The sequence below is a fragment of the Magallana gigas genome, chromosome 10 (genome assembly GCF_963853765.1).
Source record: "Magallana gigas chromosome 10, xbMagGiga1.1, whole genome shotgun sequence".
Lineage (NCBI taxonomy): Eukaryota > Metazoa > Mollusca > Bivalvia > Ostreida > Ostreidae > Magallana > Magallana gigas.
Genome location: NC_088862.1, coordinates 10,468,844 through 10,492,505, shown reverse-complemented (window position 1 = coordinate 10,492,505; position 23,662 = coordinate 10,468,844). Strand labels below are relative to the sequence as shown.

Below are 23,662 nucleotides of genomic sequence, written 5' to 3'. Positions count from 1 at the left end.
CTCAGATATGCAGAATAAGACGAACAGAAATTTAGCCTTTCTTTTTTTGCATGCAATTTTTTTTCTTTTTAACAATGTGGATAATAACTTGTTGGTTTTTTGTATGGGTTATGGGATGTTAGGTGTGGATTGTTCTTACAGAATTTTTTTTGTGGAATTTCTTAAATTTGTTAACATGTAAGAATCTGAAGAAGCTTTATAAAACAATGGATGCAATAGGTAAATAGAGGATATCTATATTGTGTGATTTTATATTTGCTTTATCTAAAAGTTGAAATGGTGTATATATTAGCGAGGCTTGCCGAGCCAATATAACTATTTCAACAAGTTGGATAAAGCAAATACAGTTATCGATGTTCTATTTATCTCATACAAATTTGATTTATATTATGAAGCTTTTCAGACAGTCCATATATGTCCCGAATTGATTTTTTCAAAGATTAAAAACGATGATGCAACGTTGTTTTATGCGACTATTGTGACCTTGCACAATACAATTAAGTACTTCATTTCTGGGATAAACCTGTTTTGATGTAAAGCTTCACTGAAATAAAATTTGAAAATAATTTCTTAGCTCTAAATATTTTTCCGTAGAGCTTATTCACTTAATTAAATAGAAATACCGAGCAGAAGACTTGAATAATCAAGTTTGTTTACATACACAAAGTTTGAATGGACTCGAACGAGAAACAGTTGTTGATGTTTTATAAAACAAACACTAGGCTAATGATTCGAAATTGAAAATAGTGAATATGGATGTTTACTGGTGGTGAAAAAAAAGTTTTAGGAGACATTATTTCGGTAAGTTCTTGTATATAAACACAACCAGTTCTGTTTTCATCGCGTCGTCAAGATGAACTCCTTGATAGCTAACGCGATTTGCAGTTTTATAAACTACAAAAAGCAAATTAAAAGTTGCAAGGGGGCTAAACATATAAAAAATCTTGACAAACAAGAAATAAAAGGTCCTCGTTTACAGTTATGTATAACCTTTTGGTTTCGACGCCTACGCTACGCAGTTATGTGTTTTTCTTCATACTTGTCATTTTAATGAATGACAAAATTCATTTTACATCACATTTTTGTAGCAGATAAAGTTATGTTAAAAGTACTAGTAAATCTTCGAAAATATGTCACTGAAGCGTTGAAGCGAGGGGCTGTGTCAAAAATAGTTCGGACCGGAAGTACTTGATAAAGCATCACTTCTTTAAAATAGCATTTAATATATACTCAGTAGTTTCTTTACATTTTTCTTCTATAGACAATGGGTAATGCTAACCCTTACAGTGATTAAAAGTAAATATTCGATTTGTAAACAAATCTTTCTGGGCACTCTTTTCTTTTTAAGGGGGATGTGCGGCCATCTTGAGGATAAGAATGTAAACATTTTTGAACTGGCTTGTTTATGCCCGAAACTGGCCAAAACTGTTGCCAAAAGATATTAAAACAATAAATATGAAGTCCTACGTGCCATTTTGTTTGAATAGTATGCATAAAAGAACAGAACAATGCCGTTTTAATTATTCAGAACAGCTGTCGAACTGCGCATATATAGATAGCATGCTTAATATTGACCTGTGCAATGGCTAAAATTATAATTATTCTACATATATTGCTCATTGTGTACCTTTTAGCAATGTTGAGATCGCATTTACAACTTGTGTTAAACATTCTTTAAGCAGTTTTACTAATTTAAGTGTTTGCGTTTACGTCGAAACAAAGATAAGTTATAACAAAGGTAATGGTTTTGTGATTTGTAAACTTAAAAAAAAAACCACGACAAAGCTTCCATATTTACAAACAATAAAAACCCTCTCAGAAACCAAGATTTGACCTTAGTTTAACAATAAGTATCTATACATACATTTACTAAAATGAACATCTCAAACGTTAAATGTGAAAGATGACAAAGCGCAAATATCAATGTTCAACTGTTTCACATACTACATACCTGATCAGTAGAAAAACATGGCGGCTTCAAATATTTTTTTTTGTCTAGTGACGTGTGAGATAACGATTTTTTTGTTCGTTTAAATGTTTGGCCAAGTTTTAGATTGTATGGAAATTCGGTTTACTTTTAATACAGGGTTTTGATATCGTATTTAAGACAAGAAAAAGGGTCACAAAATAGTCTTTATTCAAAATACAACCATGTATGTATATCTAATTTGTTGTAACGAAATTCGATAGCGTGAAAGCTCAGGTAGTTTTAAATCTGAAAGCGATAATGAACTGATTTGCTTGTTTTTTCATTAGGCTGTGATTTTGTGGTTAAATGTTTTAGACACTTTAAAGTTTTAAACAAATATATGCCGATTTAAAGTTACATTATTTTGTACATGTTTTGATATATTATAGTTTCTAGGTGTTTTATGAATAAACTAAATGCAGCATTTCAACAATGAAAATGAGCGTCATATGTTTCAATGGTATCATTTATCAGCAAATGACTTCAATAAGTTTTAAAGTAAAGAAAATAACATTATGAATACATTCATTAATATTTTCTATTTATTTTAACTTTAAATAGTGAATTATTAAATTTACCCAGCAACATTATTTCATCAATAAAACGTAATAGAAAATCATAATTTATATCATCATAAATTAAATTTGTATTTTAGACTGAGGAAACTTAATTTATAGCGCTCTTCGGTCTTCGCTCTTCCAATACTAAGACAATCTTTACAAAGTTGCGTTATGATTTAGCCTGAAAATACATAATCAGGCGTTTAGATATTGCGATTTTATAGTAAGATTTTAAACAATTCAAATAATTTGTTTTCTAAGTTATTTAAGTAATAGTAAAACATAGTTTTTTATTAGTACTTTGCATCCAGCATGTAAATTGTGTGGTTTAGATGTATAAGACAAGAAAATATGAGCAGAAAAAAGTTGTTGTATAGAGGTCTCATGTCATCGGTATATTTAGAAACAATATCTGTATAGAGGTACCCACTAAGTTTATACAAGATAGTGAGCATGCGCAGAAGAAAGTTATAGTAAAGAGGTTTCATATTATCGATATTTATAGAAACGGAATCATTATAGAAGAGCTGACTTTACAAATTTTCAATAAAGTAAAGACTTGCTCTGGTCATGTTTATTTTTTTTAAGTATACTTTAAATCTTAACCAAAAAATATCTAAACAACCATTACACCGTCACGTTATTGTAAACCCTCCAAAAAACCTTTTATAAATCAATTTTAGCAGAAGATATATCCAACAATGCTCACTCTATCAGAAATGGACGTTGCAGAAGCGTACAGCGAATGTTCTTGTAAATCTAAAACCATGGTTCTTGCACCTTAAATGTTCATGTGTTCATTAAATTGTGCAAATAAGGCCGTGAACAATCAGACAGACTTCTATGTAACATGATGAAGCTGACAGGTAGAGTGGGTGATGAGTCTTGCTTGTTGTATCTTGCTTTGTACTACTACAGAACATATATATGTAGAGAGGCGCTTCATGTTACAACTGTAGTTAAAGCAAAGCTAGCACAACCCTATATCATGTATCACACAGTAGACAAGTACAACGAAATTGTAGTGGGATGGTCTCTGTCTAAACGTCTAAAGAAGGCTTGGGCAGATAATTTACTTTTTCATAATTATGGACATGTGTATAAAATCCAAGAACTTATTTTAGAACAGACAGTAAGCAAAGAAAACGGTGAACCAGTCATGTATATTTCACCCTATGTAGTGGCCGAGATGTTAAGTGTGTTGTGTAACTACAGACTAGGTAACCGACCCCAGTGTCAACAGTCACTGACAGACCTACAGACACTGTTACTCTATGATGACGGGAGATACGTAGATTTGGATACTAGAGACATCTCGTGGCAGATACTGGGGATCTGTCAGCATAATGTGGGGGACCTAAACGGGGCGTTAGAGTCTTATAAACAGTCACTGAGACAGGAACCAAGGCACAAAATACAGAAAGCCACACACTTTAGAATAGCGCTCATTCTGAATCAATTAAATGGGAGACATTAGCCTTGCTTTTTTATAGTGATTTTTTTTGGCGGGGTATTTTCAAACTAATATACACTGTAACTGTTAGAATTGATACATTGCAATTAAAAGATATTTGTTGTCGTTTCCTTTTATAAATGGTACACTATCAGTCAAGTGAGAAGCTAAAGATCAAATTTACCATCTGTTTAGAATAATACTATATATACTGTGGAATCGTTACAAATCGTGGGGGCTCAATTTTCGTGGTATTCGTGGGTAACCCTTGCCCACGAATTTACATCCTCAATGAAATCTATTTATAAAAGGTTTAGATAACATACTGAAACTGAAGTCTGACTCATCCACGAAATAACATCCCCATGAATAAGCAAAAAACCCACAATCCACGAAAATTGGCCCCCGCGAAATAAATGATTCCGCGGTAATTTTTTCGTCATTTAAACAATACGGGGCATATTGCAATTTCATTTAATAATAGAGCGGATATGATTGAATTTTTCTTTTAATTCAATTTTTTTGTTTGATACAATAACGAAAGAGCGCTAAAACTGAAATTACGACGTTTGCACCAATAACAACTATAGTACAGTAGGGAATATTAATAATTCCACCTAGCAGTCAGTGTTTAAGGAACATGTGATAGTCATGCAAACCAAACCGTTTTAATATGCATTATATATTTATGTATTTCTAAGAAAATGTAAATATCTTGTTCAGTGGACAAGAAGAGTTTACTACGACTAGCAGCATATAATTATTATAATATTAATTGTTTTCATGTTGCACTACATTGCTTTCAACCATCCTTAAATTTAAACAGTGTTTTATCATTGCTACATGTATAATACACATGACTGTATGTATTTTGAAACCAATTATATTGTCAAATGAATAAACATAAAACTATATGATTGTGTTATTTTGATTTGTTTATTTACATTTATGCAAAGTATCTTATTTTATTTTAATTTCCCAATATCTGATCATATATTGTCCTGCGTCCAGATAAGTAAATGTGTGTATATCTTAAGTATTGCCATAAATTTCATATTACATGTAGAATCATAATTATGATAATCATTTGGAAATGAAATCAAATCAGTATCATATGCAACAGAACTATGGTCTATTTCTACTTAGTAGAGTGCGTGTTTTAGCTAATTGATTTTGTGTACAAACGAAATTGTTTGAAATTAACTCTAAAAGAAAAATAGTTTTCCTACCTACAGAACGAAACCAAATACGAAGCCGAGAGAGGGCAAACAAGCATTTACCAACAAAAGGTTTAAGTTCATATCGTTCGAATGAAATCGATATTTTCAGAAAAAATAAAATCTGAAAGTTGTCATTAATTTCATTAATGCTACGCAATGAGCGAAACGGTTAACTCAAATAAATACTTAAAACAAGGCCGTAACCCGGTTCAATCCTGTCTACGAAAATCAATAATTATTGGCTAATTAATGTTCTTCTAACGACCAGTCCTGAAGGAAAATATTGAACCCATCCACAGAAACGGTCCATTATTTTAAAAGAAATTCCTTTATTCCATCTAAACCTGTTACGGTTATAATGATGGACCAAAGAAGACGTGAAGAATCAATGTCACGTGACCCTTCACTATAACAGTGAATTATTCAAACCGACAGAGTGACGAAAGGTGAGCCAGACTGGTATTCATTTTGTGTGTGTGCGTGTGTGTGTGTGTCTTGTAAAAAAACTAATACACTTCATATTTCTGAGTGCAATGAGAGCAGAGCGATGACCGTTGGACTACAAAGAATTCTCATTCCTTCGGTTTTGGTGTTTGGTTGCCAGATTTCCGAGACTTTTGCAGGAAATTCCTCAGCACTGGTGTTGGGGAAAATACGACATATTCCCAGTTTAACAGAAATATTTTTACCTCCACTAATTCTTTTGGCGTTGTGTACCTTAGGTAAGTTTGGTTTTAAATCTTTCTTTTTTTTGCAATATGATTGAAAGTGAAAATTACCTGTTTCACCGTTTTCCGAATACCTGGTTCTACAATGAAGGGGGAAAGGGACATTGAATGCTTTTAAGAATTAAACAAAAGTGATAAAACAGTGATCTTCAGATAAAGCTGATTGTAGATCCGATGTGAATATTATTATACATACTAGTAATTTAAGGAATGATTGAATTAAATAATTTATTGATTGATTAATTAGTTTAAAAAATAATTAATTAACCCGCGTATTAGTTAAATTTAAGATAGAATTAAATTGATTTTAATTCACATGCATTTTAACAATTTTGAAAGTTAAAGAAACCAACTTTTTTCATGTTCTTTTTAAAGTAAATAAATGATGTTAAACTATGATTCTAATCATTAAAGATGAAGTTTTGTTGATTTACCTGTTTTATAAACATATTCGTGAGTTATGTCTGCTACTCTAATACATTCTATACATGTAACACTTTTTAATGCAAACACCCCAAATCATTATCAAATATATCACATTATTTATCATCAGTTATCCCCCACATTAAGGCTTTAATCTAAAGCTACGCTATATACCAAATTATGATATCAAAGTCTTTGCAGAACTGTATAGTATACGGCAGATCTAGATTGGAGTGAAAACGATATTTCCGAGGAACAAAAACAGCCTCATGGTTTTGTCCTGTAGCTCGGTAGCTTGTTTTGTTCAACATCCGTAAACGAATAATTATTAGATCTAAATACCTCACTTAATTAACCGCATTCGACATTTATGGTTTGCACTTGTTCACACTATTTGTACAGACATGATGGGAAAATAACCGCAATTTGTTTAAAAGAAAAACCGATGAATTTCAACAAAGATTTCAAAGGCTACATGTATGACACAGTCGCTGTTTTCTGTAAAGCAAAAACCGAAACATTTCATCCTATATAGTGGTATTAACATATGCAGTAATAGTACTAGGTGTCTGTGATCTTAGCTTTTGGTGTTAATTGAAAAAATAAACTAAACAATTCATGTCACCCCTTCCCACAAAAATATTGTGGACAAGAATAAAAAAAAAAAAGAAAGAAAGAAAATCTATAAGTCAACATATGGGACAAGGTAATATTTATAACATGGACGATATTTGAAATATATACAGATTTATTAAGAATTTCATCATTATAGATAAAAACATTTTGACATTACTTTAGGCTCAATTTTCCGTAGCAGTCGACTCAGAAAATAAGAAAGCGCTTTTTCTGTATACACTCTTTCATTTTCACGTTCATAAGCCAACAAAAGTTACATTAAGTTTAAGTTGTTTCTAACTGAATCAATATGAAACAAACCATATCAATTACCTTCAAACATATTTCACCAAAAAAAATCATTGCAAATGTATCATATATAAAATACTTTTTTAATTTTTTGTTAAAGGTATTTCCTTCTTACTGGTTTGTCGTGTTCAGAAATTTGTAAGAAAATTGCAATCCCGGAAGCGAGTTGATAATGTGGATTTTGAAATATACCACATCGAAACGTTCTCCAACGATAAGCGGAAAACTACAACGTTCAAGCATAGCAAAACTTCGAACGACTTGGCTTTTCTCTCGCAGTTCGACTTGGAAGTACTTCATTTTCTACAACATTTTTCGAACAAACCAATAGAGTTGCTAAAAATAGGCACTCCAGCGTTGATAACCATAATTTTAGGACCATTCGCCATCTTGTTTTACCATTCCACAACTGAGTTTTTTTGGCCAAAGGAAACTTTTCCGGAACTTCCCAACAACAATCAATGCATATCGTGCTTTTTAATTCCCGCGGGACTTGTGTATGCGATATCCTTTGGATTCGCATTTTCTTCTGCGCTTGGAAAACAAAGCGAAATCCTGTCCAAAGTAACGGAAGAGATTAGCTTTATAGATCAAGCAGCCACTCTGACCAGCAAACTCAAATTAATGGATCATAAAATTCGGATGGATATTTATCAAGCCATTAAATGTGAAGCCATCTATATGATACTCCAAATTGAAAACCGGAAGGCGTCCATTTTTACCCACAAGTCAACAGTAGACGTAAAAAGTGAGAATATTTTTATTTTCAATTTTTCTTTATTCCAATAATTTATTATAAAAAAGCTATTTTTTTAAATTTTCCTATTGGAAAATGTTTGACTGCGTGTATCAAAAATCGAAATATTTAGACTCATAAAATGTTGTCAATGCTTTTGTTTAAGACATAATTTTTATGATTGCAAAAACGAATCATGGAATCACGTTCAAACGACGTTGTTTTTAAATTGAAATCACTGTTTTTATTGAATAGCTGCTATTTGGAAGATTTTGGATTTACTTCAAGGGGAAGATAACCCGGATGCTCATCATATTGATGACGTCATGAAGCGTCATCTAATAGACTATATATCCCGACTCAACAACATTTGTTCGGATGACCTCAGTGTTCTTCATTCAAGAACCCATTGGTTAATGTGAGTATTCCCAAGTCTTGCCAAGTCTTATTTTTCTAAGTCAATTCGATATATATTTCTTTTTTCCTTTTACTGAAATATATTCAACATGTTTTGGCATAGTTTCTTTTCGGCCATGCTCAACCATTTTTTTTCAGAGGATGTCAAGTAATCTTATTGCTTTCTATGTTTTCTGAATCTAAAAAAAAATAAGAAGAATAGTAATCCAAAGAAAATGCACGCATTAAATAATAACCCCTTTAAATGTGGTTTTTATAATCTGGGAAATGAGAATGTAATGCACGAACTCCAGAATTATCAATTGCGCTACAAATCAAGAATCAAAGACATACTCATGCTTAATCAAAGTGTAAATATTTAAACCTAACTTTCCGATAGTCTTTAATTACCTTGCTAAGCCTTGATCTCGTAGTGTGAGTGTCTTTACGACCAGAAATTAATGAAACTCAATAAATCAATCGGTAGGAGTGTCACTGTATTGATTTTATTTGTTAATTAATAAAAACTGTTTAATCAACGTCATCAAAGAAATGGATTTTTGCTCGAAAAGCAAATAGCGCTGGTTTGGACCGGGTGCATGTTTTTATACTCAGTTTCAAGTATGTAAAGACGATGTTCATTTCCTATAAGTGAAAAACATATCAAACAAATTGTTTATAGGCATACTGCCTTTACAAGTGAAATCAATGGTTTCGCTGCTCTCGAAAGTTTATATTAACCTAGGAATTTCACAGTTTATTACGTTATCTAAATCTGTTGAATATGTGTATGTAAATAAATTAATTGTAATAGTTTATTCTACTTGTTACTGAATTTGTCCTAGGTTTGCAACTCTTTGTAAAATATTACGAGAACTAGTTAGATTCTGATAGGAGAACAAATAAATGGTCCTATTGATCTATTAACTAAAAATAAACACAACGCTCGCAGCTGTTCAATTCACAAACATCTGAATTAGATTAGTTACGCAATTTTCGCTTATATGTACAGAATCGACGACACGTTCTATTACAAGTTGTTACTTGCATGTGCGAATTTAAATTTTTTTTTTTTTTTTTTTTGGGGGGGGGGGGGGTCCGAAAAATAATTTTATTTGCATTGAGGAGGGAGGGGGGTCGGTGGGGTGGTTGGGGGGGGGTGTTCTATTCCTATTTCTAGTAATTCCAATTGTAATTTTTAAAAGTTTTTAAAAACTTTAAATCTTTCAAGGAAGGTACACTCCCTCCTTACCCCGAACCCCCTCTAGTTCCGCACATGACTTATTCTATGCATTCGGATTTGTAATTTTATTAAGATCGTTTTATATTCGAACAACTTACAGCAAACTTTGAGTTGTATAGCTCTCGTATATGGTACTTGTAAATCAAAAAAGTAAATAACATATAAATTATGTAGTACTACGTATATGCCGAAGTCGAACTATTATAAAATTGATGATTTGCACATAAAATCACTCATTATTGAAATATCTCCTTACATTGTGTTTCACTACCACAATGTACTAAGAAATTGTTGGGCGTTAGTGCCAGAGAAGTTAGAGTACATGTAGTAGGCCATCTTGAATTTTATTGTGAAAAATTACTTACATACTGACATCTTATCGCATCATCACGAACTTTTAGGCAGGATAAAGAGTTTAAGTAATTTAGTGTCTTTGGATTATGCACTTCCTCTCCTTTGTTATTAGCAGAAAACGCTGAAGTGAAATTTTCCAATTATTTCATTGGTTGAAATGTTTTTTCGACGCAAAGGAGATAATTTTCTTATAATCAAATTTACGTACGGCTTATTTGTAACACTTTTCTAATATTTCCAATCTTACCTTTGAAAAAAAAAGCACTCGCAGCTTTTCGGGCCTATCCGGTCGAGCTCGAAAAAGCACCTTCAATGTATTAACATTGCCGGATGTTAGAATTTTTAGTGTCTGTATGAGGGATCTGGCAAATTTTACAAAGTAGCGCACGCACTGTGCTTCGCACTACTTTGTTTAATATGCAGCGGCAGCTCCATGTAAATCTTTAATTATATATAGGTTACTAAAAACATTATTCCAATGCAATTGCATTGGAATAAATCTATGCGGTTATATAATGATTCAAATAACTTTTTTTTTACATGCTAACGAATTTCAATCGGAAGTACACTTCGCGGAGCATACGTACTACATGTACATTTTAAGTGTAAAAGTAATTCGTTCCTTGCGATTTCGGAAATCAATAAATTAAAGCGATTCGCAACGATTCTTTGTATCCTATTTGCAATGTTTATTGCGTGTAATACTTTTGTATTACATTAACATGAAGATTACCAATGAAATAACATGCCAATCATTCCTCTAATAGGAATACTTATTTACAAAACAGAGTCATTCCCATCAATAGAAGTATCTGGCTAAACAGCCTTGTATGTCTCGACTGTGGTATATTTTATGTTCACATTTTAACAGATCGTGAAACGTGTTGTATTTATGTAACGTTTTATAAAAAAAAAGAGTTGCTTCGTCACGAACGCCTTTCTAATACAATCGAACTTACGTATAAAACTTACCCTTTTCCGTAACCGATAAAATATTATTTGTGGTTAGGGAAATGGCCGATTAGGTACGATTGACATTCGATGAGTTTTCCGAGCTCTGTCGGAAAGGCCCGAACAGATGCGATTAAAAACGAGAGAACATGACCAAAAACCCAAAGAAATTCCTATGAACAATTATATGGTATTGTCGCTTTAATTTTTCAATAGTTAAAGCGATATGCAAGCTACAGTACAGTACGTAGAAGAACGCAAAATAATTCAGTCTAAAAATGTTTTTAATAACTTGCTGGTTTGAAGTTGCTTTTAAGACATTAAGCTTTTCTTTAAAAAGCTATACTTGTAAAAACACTTCATGTTCACAAAAAACTTATTTGTATGGAGGCAAAACACCCCCAAAAACCCAAACTACTTATTCTAATATGTTTTATATTGATTAATATATTGTCACAGAACAATAGATGTAGTTAAACTGTAGTATTAATGTACATACATATAATTGTATATTCAGGGCCCTTCACATCATTGGGAAAAGTTCTGCATACATGTACAAGCCCAAACTTCTTAAATACACGTGTACTCAAAGATATGGATTTATAGCATGTGTTTGACTTGAAAATGACAGAATGAAATCAATTTAAGGGGAAAATCAACTTAAAAAAATTAACGCTCTTCATGAAAAAAAAAAACAAAAACAAAAGTCCCTGCATCATTCGAACTCGGACCTGTGGGTCAGTAGAATGATGCTTCATCCATTGCGCTACAGTTGACGATTTAAGCTGTTTCACTATGGGATAAAACCGCCATGTTGTGATGTATTGATTTATAAAAGGTAGAAGTCACTGGGTGGATCCATAAAACAATTATAAAAAAGTTTCACATTCATCCTGTTTATCTTTTTATTTATTTATTTTTTTAACCTGATAGGTGGGTGTTCCTTATATCACTGGGCTTTTTCTCGCTGTACGGAGTGTTAATGATCCAGGCCTCCTCTTACCGTATGGAGCTAATGATGTGTGTCCTGACCCTGTTCTCCATCAGCATGCTGTGTTACATCGTCTCCGACCTCGACTCGCCTTTTTCCGGATTTTTCCGGATCGACATTTCCATCATTGTTGACGTAATCTACAGGTTAGAAGTGATGCACAAAATGGCGGCGCTGGGATTTGAAGAAACTGTGTGTTATCCGGATAGTTCAAGGTTTACTCAGAAAAAATATGACGACGCGGAAAAAGGAGACCCCGCAATGCAAATACAGACTGTGTGCTAATTATCTCTTTCCACGTGTCCATGTTAGATGAGAAGAATTTTTGACGAAAAAGAGAACGTCTTTTTCTTTTGAATATAAGGCAGTTATAAAATGTAGTAAGCCGAATAAATCTTAAATTACACGAGATTCGTATGTTTATTAGGGAGTTAAATACAAAAATAATTTTAAAAATGAAAATGAACGATATAATTATACATGAAATTTAAGATATATAATATTTTTCCACACACCCTTTTGTAATTCCAACATCAAAGCACCCATAGCCTTCCTCGGTTTTTCATTTCAATCATTTTCGTGATAATACGAAACATCTGAATGTCTTCAGATGATTTTTTTTCCTATTTCTTTTTTTTTTTTTTTGGCTCACTGCATACCCAGATGTTTTCAAAGACAACTTATAATGTATAGAGAACCATTTTAACAAGACCTTAGGCTTTGATTTCAGTAGTTCTCTTGCGTCAAAACAAGTTAAAATGATGATGATTTCATGCGAAATGTTCAAATATTACGAAGTCATCGCTCAAAAAGCCAGACAATTCTTGTTGATTTCAAAGAGCCATGATGGCTGAGTGACCAACATATTGGAATAGACAGGCACGTCATATGCTGTTTGACACAACTACCCAAAGTCCAAGCTCTATTTAAATGGTTTTATTTCATCGTTAAGAAATACAAGTTTCTTTTGAAATAAAAACATAACCCATTTAACATTCATGATAATTATTTCAATTTCAATTTGCCTCAGTAATTTCACATACATATACACACAAATAATAACTGCGTCGTTCTCCGTGATTTTAATTGCATGACTTTAGTAATGTCAATTCCCTATATCCCATCGTTTGAATATTAAATGCATTGTATGAATGCTTTTTAATAGACAATATACTGTGTTAAGGATGCGCAAAGTGGTAAGGAAAAAAAATAATAATACAATATCAGCCGAATCAAGCTCTTAAATATAGCAAACTACACTATGATTATATATTTGTATAATTATAACACAAGCACATTACAATATAACGAGTAAATAACTGTATGAAAAAAGTGAATAAAAAAACATGATCTAAGATACAGCAAACACTAACGGAAAGCACCTTTCTCAATTAAAAAAGATAAGATGGTTTTTTTTTGTTAATTTACAAGAAAACCATTATGAAGTTTGAAAGTTAAAAACAGATGAAATAACAATATAGCATTGTCAATTACTGCCGTAGTAATTGGCTAATTAAATTTATTTGCCATTTGAGAAACTTAATTTGTCAATTTATAGATTTTCTAGATCAGCGCATGAGCCTTAAGCTTTTAAGTTTGTTGGAGAAACTAAAATCTAAGCGATATTCTATTTGCGTAAAGACACTTTTTATAGCGTGGAAAACCGGGAATGTTACATGTAATCATTGAAGAAAAAATCCATTCACAATAATTCCGAAATACTAGAAAAAAACATGATCATTTTGAAAATACGACCCGTTCTTCCGTATCAATGTCATGGTATCCACGCCGACTACGAGCCGGGAAAGTCCAGGTGCAATGTCTGCTTATCAACACCAAGGAAAGTGCGCAAAACCCAAACACGAATAGGACCATTAGAATCATCATCAACACAAACCAACCCACGCTGATGTTCATCATGCTGTAGTCGTCTCTATGGTAACTGTTCCCAACACTTTGTGATTTGGTGCTACCTCCATCTGGAAAAACCCAATGCATATGATTTATCATAAATGGTTGATATTGGAAAAGCGTCTGAGAAGAAAAGGAAAAACAGGGAAAAGATGGTCAGAGAAGAAGATTATAGAAAAAGCAGAATAGATAGACCTCGTGTATAATGGTGTAACGAGTGTAAATTATTTGAGAGTTTAAATTCATTGGTATCTATTTCGTATGATACTATTTGAACCTTTAAGATGATTAGCTACAGTGTGTTACAATCAACTTAAATACCTGTACTTGGAAGCTGTAACAAAGCATCATCCTCCATATGGTTGGATCCTGACTTTTCACCCGAGTCCGACTTTGATTTGGAATCGGGCTCGTTATAAGCAGGATAACTGGAACACATTGGAAAGTTGTCCGGAAGCTTGGGCATTTCCATAGGATCTCCAACTTGAATAACAACAGCCATACCAACACTCATATGGGTTTCCAAATGACAATGCATTAGCCAGAAACCTTGAAAAAATAATCATGAAGACAGTATTTAACAAAGAAACCAAAAACATTGAATTTTTACAGTTACATAAACTAAGTTAATCTTTGTTCTTTGATTGAAAGAAGTTTTATTTCTATATGATCATTACATTATTGTATTGTGCACGTGCATCATGTTTTATACAATCATATAGAATCAAATATACTTGTTTATTAGAATGAACACATTTTCCTAAATCAAATAAATATAAATCAGCATATATTTTGTTTACGTTACTGCGTTGAGCTATATATCTTATTGCGTAAATTTTCGAACTTCCTACACATTTGATATTTTAAGACCAGACAGCTTCAGCAAGCTTGATGGAAAATTATAACAACCACTTGTCTATTTAAAAAAAACGGTTTCAGATTTTTTAAAAGAAATTTTAAATATGTATCTAACATTTTCAAAATAATTTTCATGTGAAAAATAGCAGGTAAAAAAATAAATATGGTTCAAGAGTAGGAAAAATACCTGGATTTTCCGTTTTTAGCCGGAGAACAACATATCCTTTATATGGAATCACAACCGTATCCTTCAGGGGCGGATCTTTCACGTTCATGTCGGGAATATTTCCATTGTTCCAACTAGAGTTGCGCCATTTTGCAGATCTGTAATCTGGAGAGTATTCGATGTCCTGGTTCGGGCCTTGCAGCAATCCACTGGTCTCGTTGATGACACCTACTCCATATTTAACAACGTAATAACGATTGCCATGGAGATGAACCGGATGTGCAGTTCCCGTCGATAAACCGTCTAAAACAATGTGACAAGAAATACGAAATTTTTAATGAATTTTTATATTAGTGTCACATTAATCCTTTGGATAAAAAATAAATCCTTTGAAATAATTATAAAAATCTAGGATATTCATATTATATATATGAACTCACATGCCTCAAAATATAAAATGTGGATTTTTCAGCCCTGATGTCAATGCTGATAAACCGTCTAATACAATGTGACAACAAATACGAAATTTTTAATGAATTTTTATATAAGTGTCACATTAATCCTTTGGATAAAAAATTAAATCCTTTGAAATAATTATAAAAATCTAGGATATTCATATATTTATGAACTCACATGCCTCAAAATATAAAATATGGATTTTTCAGCCCTGATGTCAATGCTGAACAGGTCAAAGATTATTAGTTTTTACAAAACCGAATATTTTATGACCCAAACTATCCATGAAATGTGACTACAGAACGAAAGATAAATCGTGCGTAAAATAATTACGCTGTCAATTCATACCACGAACTCTGCGAAATATTACATCAGATTCAGTATATAAGAAACTCTTAAATTCCTGTAATGTAATATGTTCAATCTGTCTTCAGGAAATCCTAAAAAAAGGATTGTCGAAAAGGAAGAATATGGACATGCTATTGGCCTTTGATTAGATTTACGACTCTTACCTTCGGCCATGAGCACAATCTGTGTGACTTTGGTGGTGGACAGTTTGACGACGTGCGTACACTGACAGTAGTCCCCACAGGTAGTCATGTCCTGGTTGTTGCACACCATAGTTTGATCATTTACGATATTCGGATATAACTATAAAACGAACATAAATGTGTTAGCCTTTCAGTTGGTGCATAGTTTATTGAATGTTTTTTAACTTACGCAAGAAAGTGGTTTGATATTAAGTGTAAAAATTGTGCATTTAAAAATAATAGATATTTCTGCATTCGTAACGGGTTGTGAATTTGGTAGGTATATTATGTCATATGTACGCTAATTAATTTTTTTTTTTTTTACAAAAAACCTACCAAAATATTCCTTTAGTTTGTTACAAAAAGCTTACCAAAATATCCTTATGTCTTGTTACCAAAAACCTACCAAAATATCCCTTTAGCTTATTTCAAAACCCCTACCAAAATATCCCTTTGACTTGTTACAAAAAAACAAACCTACCAAAATATCCCATTAGCTTGTTACAAAAAGCCTACTAAAATAGCCTACCAATATCTCCATTTGGCTTGTTAATCAACTTTACCTGAAGAGGAACAGGGGGACCCTTGTAATGGATGGTGTTTACGGCCGGTCGAGGGCTAATTAGGTCACTTCCGGAAAAATGAAAGTTTAAAAAAACTTCCTGGAAGTCGTTCTCAGAGGTTGGTATCGGAACGGGTATTTGGGCAACGCTCTTCGGAGTTGATTTCACTTCGTTGATTGGCACACATTTTGTATTTGGCTCCCAGCGTTTTAAAGCATCGGGACTGGTCAGAAAATGAAAAAAAATCATTACATGTACGATCATTGTTGTAAATTTATGACAAGGCTATAATTGATTAAATTGCTTTTCAATGTACTGAACGAATAGCCTTCGTGAAGCTTTTTTATCAAAAATCCACCGGGGCTCGATTTCAAATCGACTTCCGTTTTCTCATCCAAAGAATTTGTTTCTGCTATATTAATTGACTTTTCGCTAATAAAATATTATTAGATATTATCATTAAGTAATCTTGATCCAGCGTTTTTTTAATATTTTGAGATTTCCCCCTACCTCCAGTGACAGTTAGCCATCACACACGGTTCCGACACAGTGCACTCCCTTTTCTCCGAGTCCGGAAGAGCTACTTCCGCTTCCTGATAGTGAAGCTGCGCAAAACTCACGTTTGGTTGGATTGGATTCTGTATGGTATTATGATATTGTAGATATAAGGTATTAACTGAAGGTTGTACTACATGTAGTTACATGTAAATGAAATTACAAGTGATTCTAAGTCTATAATAAACCAAAAATTGTTATTCATTATTGTGTTTTATGTTGAGATGTTGATAAATTCACAGGAATTAGAATTATATTCTAGGACTAATGAGCTGCTAAGGGTACAAGCAAACATTTTGAACATTGAAATTTTCTCAATGAAATCATATTTGGGTTTATGAATATCCCTTTTTGTCATTAAACGTCAAAACAATTTTTTTCCTCACATAAAAGAAATCGAAAACTTCTGTTGTCTCGAGGCGAATCCAATAGTTTCCCAGGGTGTTGTTCCCAAATACCATGACGTCATAGGTTTCCCCAGGGTTGATGATGAGGTAATCAATCCATGTTGGAATTAAATCACCGCCATCAGAACCCACTAGAAGAAGTCTGTGCTGTAAATAATTATATTAAATATTTTAAAGTCACATATTTGCTAAGAAAACTTCGTATGAAAAGTGGTATCAACTAATGCTTTCTATTATTCACTTTACGAAAAAAAAATCAGTAAATGTCGAGTATAAAATTACAAGAACCAGCAAGCTTTTGCATATTTAATTTATTTAAATCAGATTAAATCAGTTTAGTCTTGGTTTTGGGATGTATACTTATTAATGATAAATTAATCACACAGGAGTGTGTTTTTAATTACAGCTTTATCATGCACATCAGTTTACTGCTCAAAGGAAAAACAACCCTGAAAGTTATGAGTACAGATAAAAGAAAAGAATTTTTCAATTATACCTGGTCGATGGAGATTTTGTATTCCCCTGTCATCCCTGTTTGTATTATCCGAAGAAGTAAAGAGCCATTTTGAGTCACATTGAAAATTTCCATTGGAACTGCTTTCTCGTTCTCAGTGTCGCTTGCAGAAACTGCAAGGAAAATGTGTTAAAAATTTAATGACAAAACAGTGACCTTGCCATGAAAATACAGTACTTTGTTAAACTACATGTATAATACATATTACATCTGAAAACAAGTGTTTGATTAGTCAAGTCTATTATGTTAAGTTACAATTGTTAAGTTCATAGGAGCGGCTATGTTGAGCATTTTTTCTTACTGATAAGAAGATCCCTTTTGACTTGTTCATCGACAAAAAGAAATTCTATTACAATTACACACACACGAATCGTCAAATGGCCTGGCCGGACACAACAAAGCAACTGTAACAACGTACTTACATGAGTTTTGATTAGGAAATAATAACTTCCCTCATTGACCTATCTAAGCAACAAATATGCTATATTTCAAATCCACATAATATAATTTTGCAGCTCTTAAGAACCTCGGCTTGGGTGAGTTAAGATTCGCTTTGGAACTGCCACAACTTACATGATTTGGTTTTGCCGTTTACAAGGGCCCTGCTGATTGGATGAGTTAGGCTTGAAATGGAGCCATCATACGTTCTCATTTGTGTTCCCAATTTCCCGCTACTTTTTGAAAAACTAAAAAAAAAAAAACAAATATGTTTACATGTTTTACATTATTTTGTTCACCAAAAGGAAAAATCTGTTAAAAGCCCCAGAAGAATATCTTGAAGAAACGATTTCTTCCATAGTTCTTTCGATTCATTGATGTACCAGAAAATAAAATGCTTATCTTATCATGCAAGAAATTATCTTGTTAGCCCTTTCGTTAAAAAAACCCCCAACAATCTATACAACTTCATTCATATCTGATTTTCACATGTAAGTAAATGTTTTGGGAACGTTATTAAAATTATATGTACAATCCAGCAGTCTATATGCATGGTGATATACATGTATTTAACAGTTACTTTGAACATTCAAACAATGATTATAAAAGAACGTTACATACGAGTACATGAGCCACGCCATTTCCTTCACGACTTCTATGTCACTCGCGGCAGCCTGCCAGTCCTGGGCCAAAAACACCACATCCTTATCTACTGGTGGAATATCTTCTCTCTGTAAAATATTTCAATGTACAAATGCTTAAATTTGTTATAAAATCAAATTCTTGCAAATTTGTTGAGGTAGGGAAGAGCAATTTATAATGAGTTTCTTGTACTAGTTATCACTAATAAAAATGGAAATTAAAAATTAAGATCAACCCAAATTTATGTATATATTGTGGGGAAAATGTTTTAAGAAAGAAACTGATTGGAAAATGGCGACGACATCAAGAGTAATAATCGTTTATTATTATATTACTTCATCCCCTTCTTTTGGTAGCACAATGAAGGCACCCGCTAGGCCTGATCTCCGCATGGCTCCATGGTGGGAATGATACCAATGCGTGCCAGGGGGACTGGCCACGAATCTGGAGGCAAAATAACACGGTTATAACTAATTCTTATAATGAATTAATGTATATAGTCAGTATGTCCTTGATACGTCAGCAGATGCTATAAACCTCCTCCTCCTCCTCCTGTTGGCTCCTAAAACCGACACTCTCGGTAGTTCTAAAGCATATACTGACGTCGCAAGGATTTACAAAGAGTCTCGAAGGGAATTACAACAGGAAATTCTCAATCACAATGCATTGCTTATAAAATTTCATATCTTTAATTTACAACCATTACGTTACTTACTGATAGGTGAAAAATTCTCCTGGTTGAATGGGACATTGCGATACCATGGAAACACCGTCCATCCATGGACTTCCGGTCTGGAACATTCCGTGCCAGTGGAAGGAGACCGCCTCATTGCTCATGTCATTGTACACACGTATGCTAACCTGATAACAAAAACACAAGGCCCTATAAGGGTCAAATCTGGTCCATATGCTTCAACTTTTTTGCACACTTTAGGGTGAAATCTGACCACTTTGATCCCATTTCTTTTTTTTTCTCTTCTTTTCATTCAAGTCTTTGCAAAAGATGAAAATGTCTTTGTAGAAATATTTACTTTACAAAAATGAACTGGTCTGTGACAATTTATGAAATGTTAACGTTACCACTTGTTGATCATGGAAGACCAAGGTTGGTGCCGGAAACTGGTTGTTGATGGCAAACATGAATTTGTAATTACCATCTACCGTCAGTACTTCCTCCAATTCTAAAAAAAAAAACCAAGAATGTCTTAGTAGAGCCAGGAACATATTCTAAAATTATGGCTTTTTAATCCAACGAAATATATTTGCATCTTTATTCAGAAATTAACAACAAAAAAAGAAAAGAAAATAGGAACCATGTCAATAATTATACGGTTGCATTCGTAGTTTTCATCATTCAAGTTTGTTCCTTATTCTTGATGGTAAATGTAATATAATAAAATATTTATCGCATTTATCATTTAAAACAAAACAAAACGGAAGTACATCAGTGAACTACAGCGAACGTTTTTCTTCTCTATTCTGTATTGTTTATTCCCACTGTCTTTCCACATCCGGTCATCCAATAACTTTCAATATATACATGTATGTACATTTACAGTAATATTTAAACCTATAGTTGTACATGTATGTATTATTTGAAGAACTATCATAGTCTTGAATATGTGCATTAGGTAATAAAAAAAGCAATATTTCTTATATTTATTATATATCATAATTTGTAATTTTCAGTTTGCTTTTCGCAAAAAGAAAAATTTTAAATCATTTAAGTGTATGGGACGTAATCTGAATTTGTTAAGCAATAAAGAAAATAAAAATGTTTAAGTTTTGGCAAATAGTTTTGGTGTCAGATGTATTTCATTAGACCCCTATCTTTCACTGCGTTCTTAAAATAAATTAAATAACATCGATTCTTTGCATTTATATAAGTTGACATAAATACTTTTATAAAGAAATGAAAGAAATGAACCGATACTCAATGAAAAGTTACATAGTGTGAAAAAATGTACTAATGTTTTTCTATTCCTTTTTCTCTTTTGATTATAAATGTCTCAGAGATCAATAAATATCCAAACCAAGAGGAACTTCTAGAAGCGGCAATCGTTGCATTGGCCACAGCGACAATGTCATAGAAAATAATTGAATTTACATCAAAATCATCTTAATTGACTTCCGTGTTCCGTTGTATCACTACTTTGAACTTGTTTTCTGATCTTCTTCAGTAAATCCGGGAAATGAAAAATATAATTTACATCAAAACAATTTTCACTACAGGTACATTTAACTACCTTATTCGGTCGTATCAGTACTTTGATTTTGTTCTCTTACCGTCTTCCGTCAAAGGTATCTGATCGCAAACATGGGTCGTGGATCCCACCGATTTCGAGATCTTCTTATAAAACGTCCCATTATTGTAGTCCACGGGAAATCCTTGGAAAGCTGACCAGTTGTATGACATCATACTCATGATGTAATTAACACGAAGCTCTATATTACACACATCCTCCGATGCAGGGCACGATGGAGTAACATCATGCTTAAATGCTGCTTGAATATCACTTATCGCAAAAAATGTCACCAGAATGATATTTACAACTAAAATTTTACTACATAGAGAGCTTACGGAGCTCATTTTTGTAGAGAAATCAATGAATAAGTTAAACCGAGTGACTGAATTCGAGAACAACTCGGAAAGGACCGTATCTCGTATGTAAACTGCGTATAAAAAATGGAGTCAAATAAGGGAAAATAAAAAACAATAGATTATAAAAGGTATCTCAAATAATAATTCATTATGTTTCCATCACGTTTGATTTACACACGATTCTACAATCGTATGGCCACATACACACAAACAGGATGTAGGAACGACTAATCATCGTGAAGTATAATGTCGCCCAGTATTATCGTCAGTCAAATGAATTTCCAATTGTATATTGTATTCAACAAAGACGTTATTTGTGTATTGTTGACTTCCCCGTTAATCTCTGTCAATAATTTAGGACAAAATTGTTTTATTTTAGGACAAAATTGTTAATTGATAATATTAGGCAGATAATTTTCATTGTTGAAAATTCTAGATCCTGGGGGAAAAGCTGGCTGCATTATATTTATTTTTTTAACATCAATCACGGACGAATTTCAGCTGATAAAGTTTGATGAACATCTGTGACGTTTTCAAAAGTTAATATATCAATTATCAAAAGAATAACAATCACTTTTCCCAGAAACGACATAGAATAAAGACATGTACACTAGTGCGGATCAATAAATTACTTTCATGTCTCCTTTATATAGTACAACTGGAACTATAGTCACTCAAGTTAGTTTTTTGCATATTGCATTTTTAATTTACACAACATATCACATACATTGACTCTACTAAAAGAATAGTACAGAATCAATGATCATGAACAATAGGAACATAACAGTAATAACAATCTAAAAAAAAAAATGAGACATTGTAAAATAAACATTTGAAATCAATTTATAGAGACGGACAAAGAACAGAAAATTCAAAGGATTCCATCACTTTACATATCAAAATTTTATACACTGTCAGTTTTTTTCAATGATCACAACTTTGATCGAGATTCATAATCATAGTCGGACATACATGTGTACGTGTTACAAGGCATATAGAGAAGAAAACTGTTATCAAAAAAGTACCAGGATAAGAAATACATGTACATTGTACATTGTTTCATGTGCACGGATCTAAGGGGGCTGGGGGTCAAAAAGATATGAAAAATTCATATTTCCTAAATTTACATTGTAAAATTACCGAAAATATGCCTCGGATTCCAACCCTGGCAAACTGAAATATTCCTTTGACCCCCCCCCCCCCCCCCACACACACTTAATTTGTACTCACCTGAAAAAAATTATGTTTCAGAACATTGTATTTTAGTACAGAAAAGCTGTAACTGAAAATAACGCACCTTCTCTGACCTTTGCTGTACATAGTGTTCTTAAAAACTCCTTGATTAATATATTTACTTCACTGTATATTGAAATTTCATAGAAAAACAAATTTTCTAATTGATGTACAAATGAATTGGCTAAACATATACTATAATAGTAGATTGAATGTCTCTTATATGGACGATTGTATCGTTTGGGATTCAATTAAAATTTGTTTCAGTCTTAAATAAATATTCGTTACCCTATTGTTATTCTAATGTCAAAGAAAAGTACGTTGTCTTAGATGCCTTAAAATTTTACATTCAAGGGTATTTTTCACTTTTATGTCTATGTTTTAAAATACCGTGCCTAAGAAAACCGTGTAAAATGGATGTAAGTCTGACCGGGGTTGTTTAAACAAGAAATAATTGTTTAAAACCATATAATGAAATGTCAAGTGGTGGATCATCATATATGACTGAAATCAATGGTAACTGAAAAATGACTGGACTTTGACCAAATTGTAATGAAATATAACTGAATGGAAAATGAAATGTGACTGAATGGTAATAATATGTGACTGAATGGTAACTGAAATGAGATTGAATGGTAACTGTTAAGTGACTGAATGACGCGTTTGATTGACCTGACGAAGGCTGGGTCAATACATAGGATAACAAGGAGTTTTGTTGCACTCGACTATCACTCGGTCATACCGATCCTTAAACATCCCTTGGTAGGATACTCACCAGAAAGTTTATAAAATCTGAAACAAATCTAGCTTATTGTCTAATGCACCTGTTAAGATTGCAT

General features: G+C 32.7%; 2 protein-coding genes across 2 annotated transcripts; one reads left to right on the top strand and one right to left on the bottom strand.

Moving 5' to 3' along the window:
- Positions 1 to 5,446: 5,446 nt before the first annotated feature.
- LOC117683923 (uncharacterized) lies at positions 5,447 to 12,672 on the top strand. Its single transcript, XM_034454136.2, has 4 exons — positions 5,447 to 5,924; positions 7,378 to 8,025; positions 8,269 to 8,431; positions 11,891 to 12,672. Exons 1-4 carry the CDS (start codon positions 5,750 to 5,752, stop codon positions 12,231 to 12,233), a joined length of 1,329 nt encoding a protein of 442 aa, XP_034310027.2. The 5' UTR covers positions 5,447 to 5,749; the 3' UTR covers positions 12,234 to 12,672.
- A 197-nt stretch (positions 12,673 to 12,869) lies between these two features.
- LOC105340766 (uncharacterized) lies at positions 12,870 to 21,762 on the bottom strand. The gene is made up of 14 exons (XM_011446971.4): positions 21,275 to 21,762; positions 20,069 to 20,169; positions 19,704 to 19,849; positions 19,324 to 19,432; positions 18,968 to 19,077; positions 18,482 to 18,594; positions 17,891 to 18,021; positions 17,374 to 17,541; positions 16,943 to 17,070; positions 16,433 to 16,655; positions 15,852 to 15,990; positions 14,905 to 15,186; positions 14,181 to 14,408; positions 12,870 to 13,927 (listed from the first exon to the last, which is right to left on the bottom strand). The coding sequence occupies exons 1-14, from the start codon at positions 21,576 to 21,578 to the stop codon at positions 13,686 to 13,688; spliced, it is 2,424 nt and encodes an 807-aa protein (XP_011445273.3). The 5' UTR covers positions 21,579 to 21,762; the 3' UTR covers positions 12,870 to 13,685.
- Positions 21,763 to 23,662: the final 1,900 nt, after the last annotated feature.

Excerpts from the sequence above, each read along its gene's own strand:
- LOC117683923 (XM_034454136.2), top strand. The coding sequence starts at position 5,750 with ATGACCGTTGGACTACAAAGAATTCTCATTCCTTCGGTTTTGGTGTTT. Across the intron at positions 5,925-7,377 it reads TTTGGCGTTGTGTACCTTAG|GTATTTCCTTCTTACTGGTT; the intron begins GTAAGTTTGGTT and ends TTTTTGTTAAAG. Across the intron at positions 8,432-11,890 it reads TCAAGAACCCATTGGTTAAT|GTGGGTGTTCCTTATATCAC; the intron begins GTGAGTATTCCC and ends TTAACCTGATAG.
- LOC105340766 (XM_011446971.4), bottom strand. The coding sequence starts at position 21,578 with ATGAGCTCCGTAAGCTCTCTATGTAGTAAAATTTTAGTTGTAAATATC. Across the intron at positions 19,850-20,068 it reads TCTTCCATGATCAACAAGTG|GTTAGCATACGTGTGTACAA; the intron begins GTAACGTTAACA and ends TTTTGTTATCAG. Across the intron at positions 17,071-17,373 it reads AAGTTTTCGATTTCTTTTAT|AATCCAATCCAACCAAACGT; the intron begins GTGAGGAAAAAA and ends AATACCATACAG.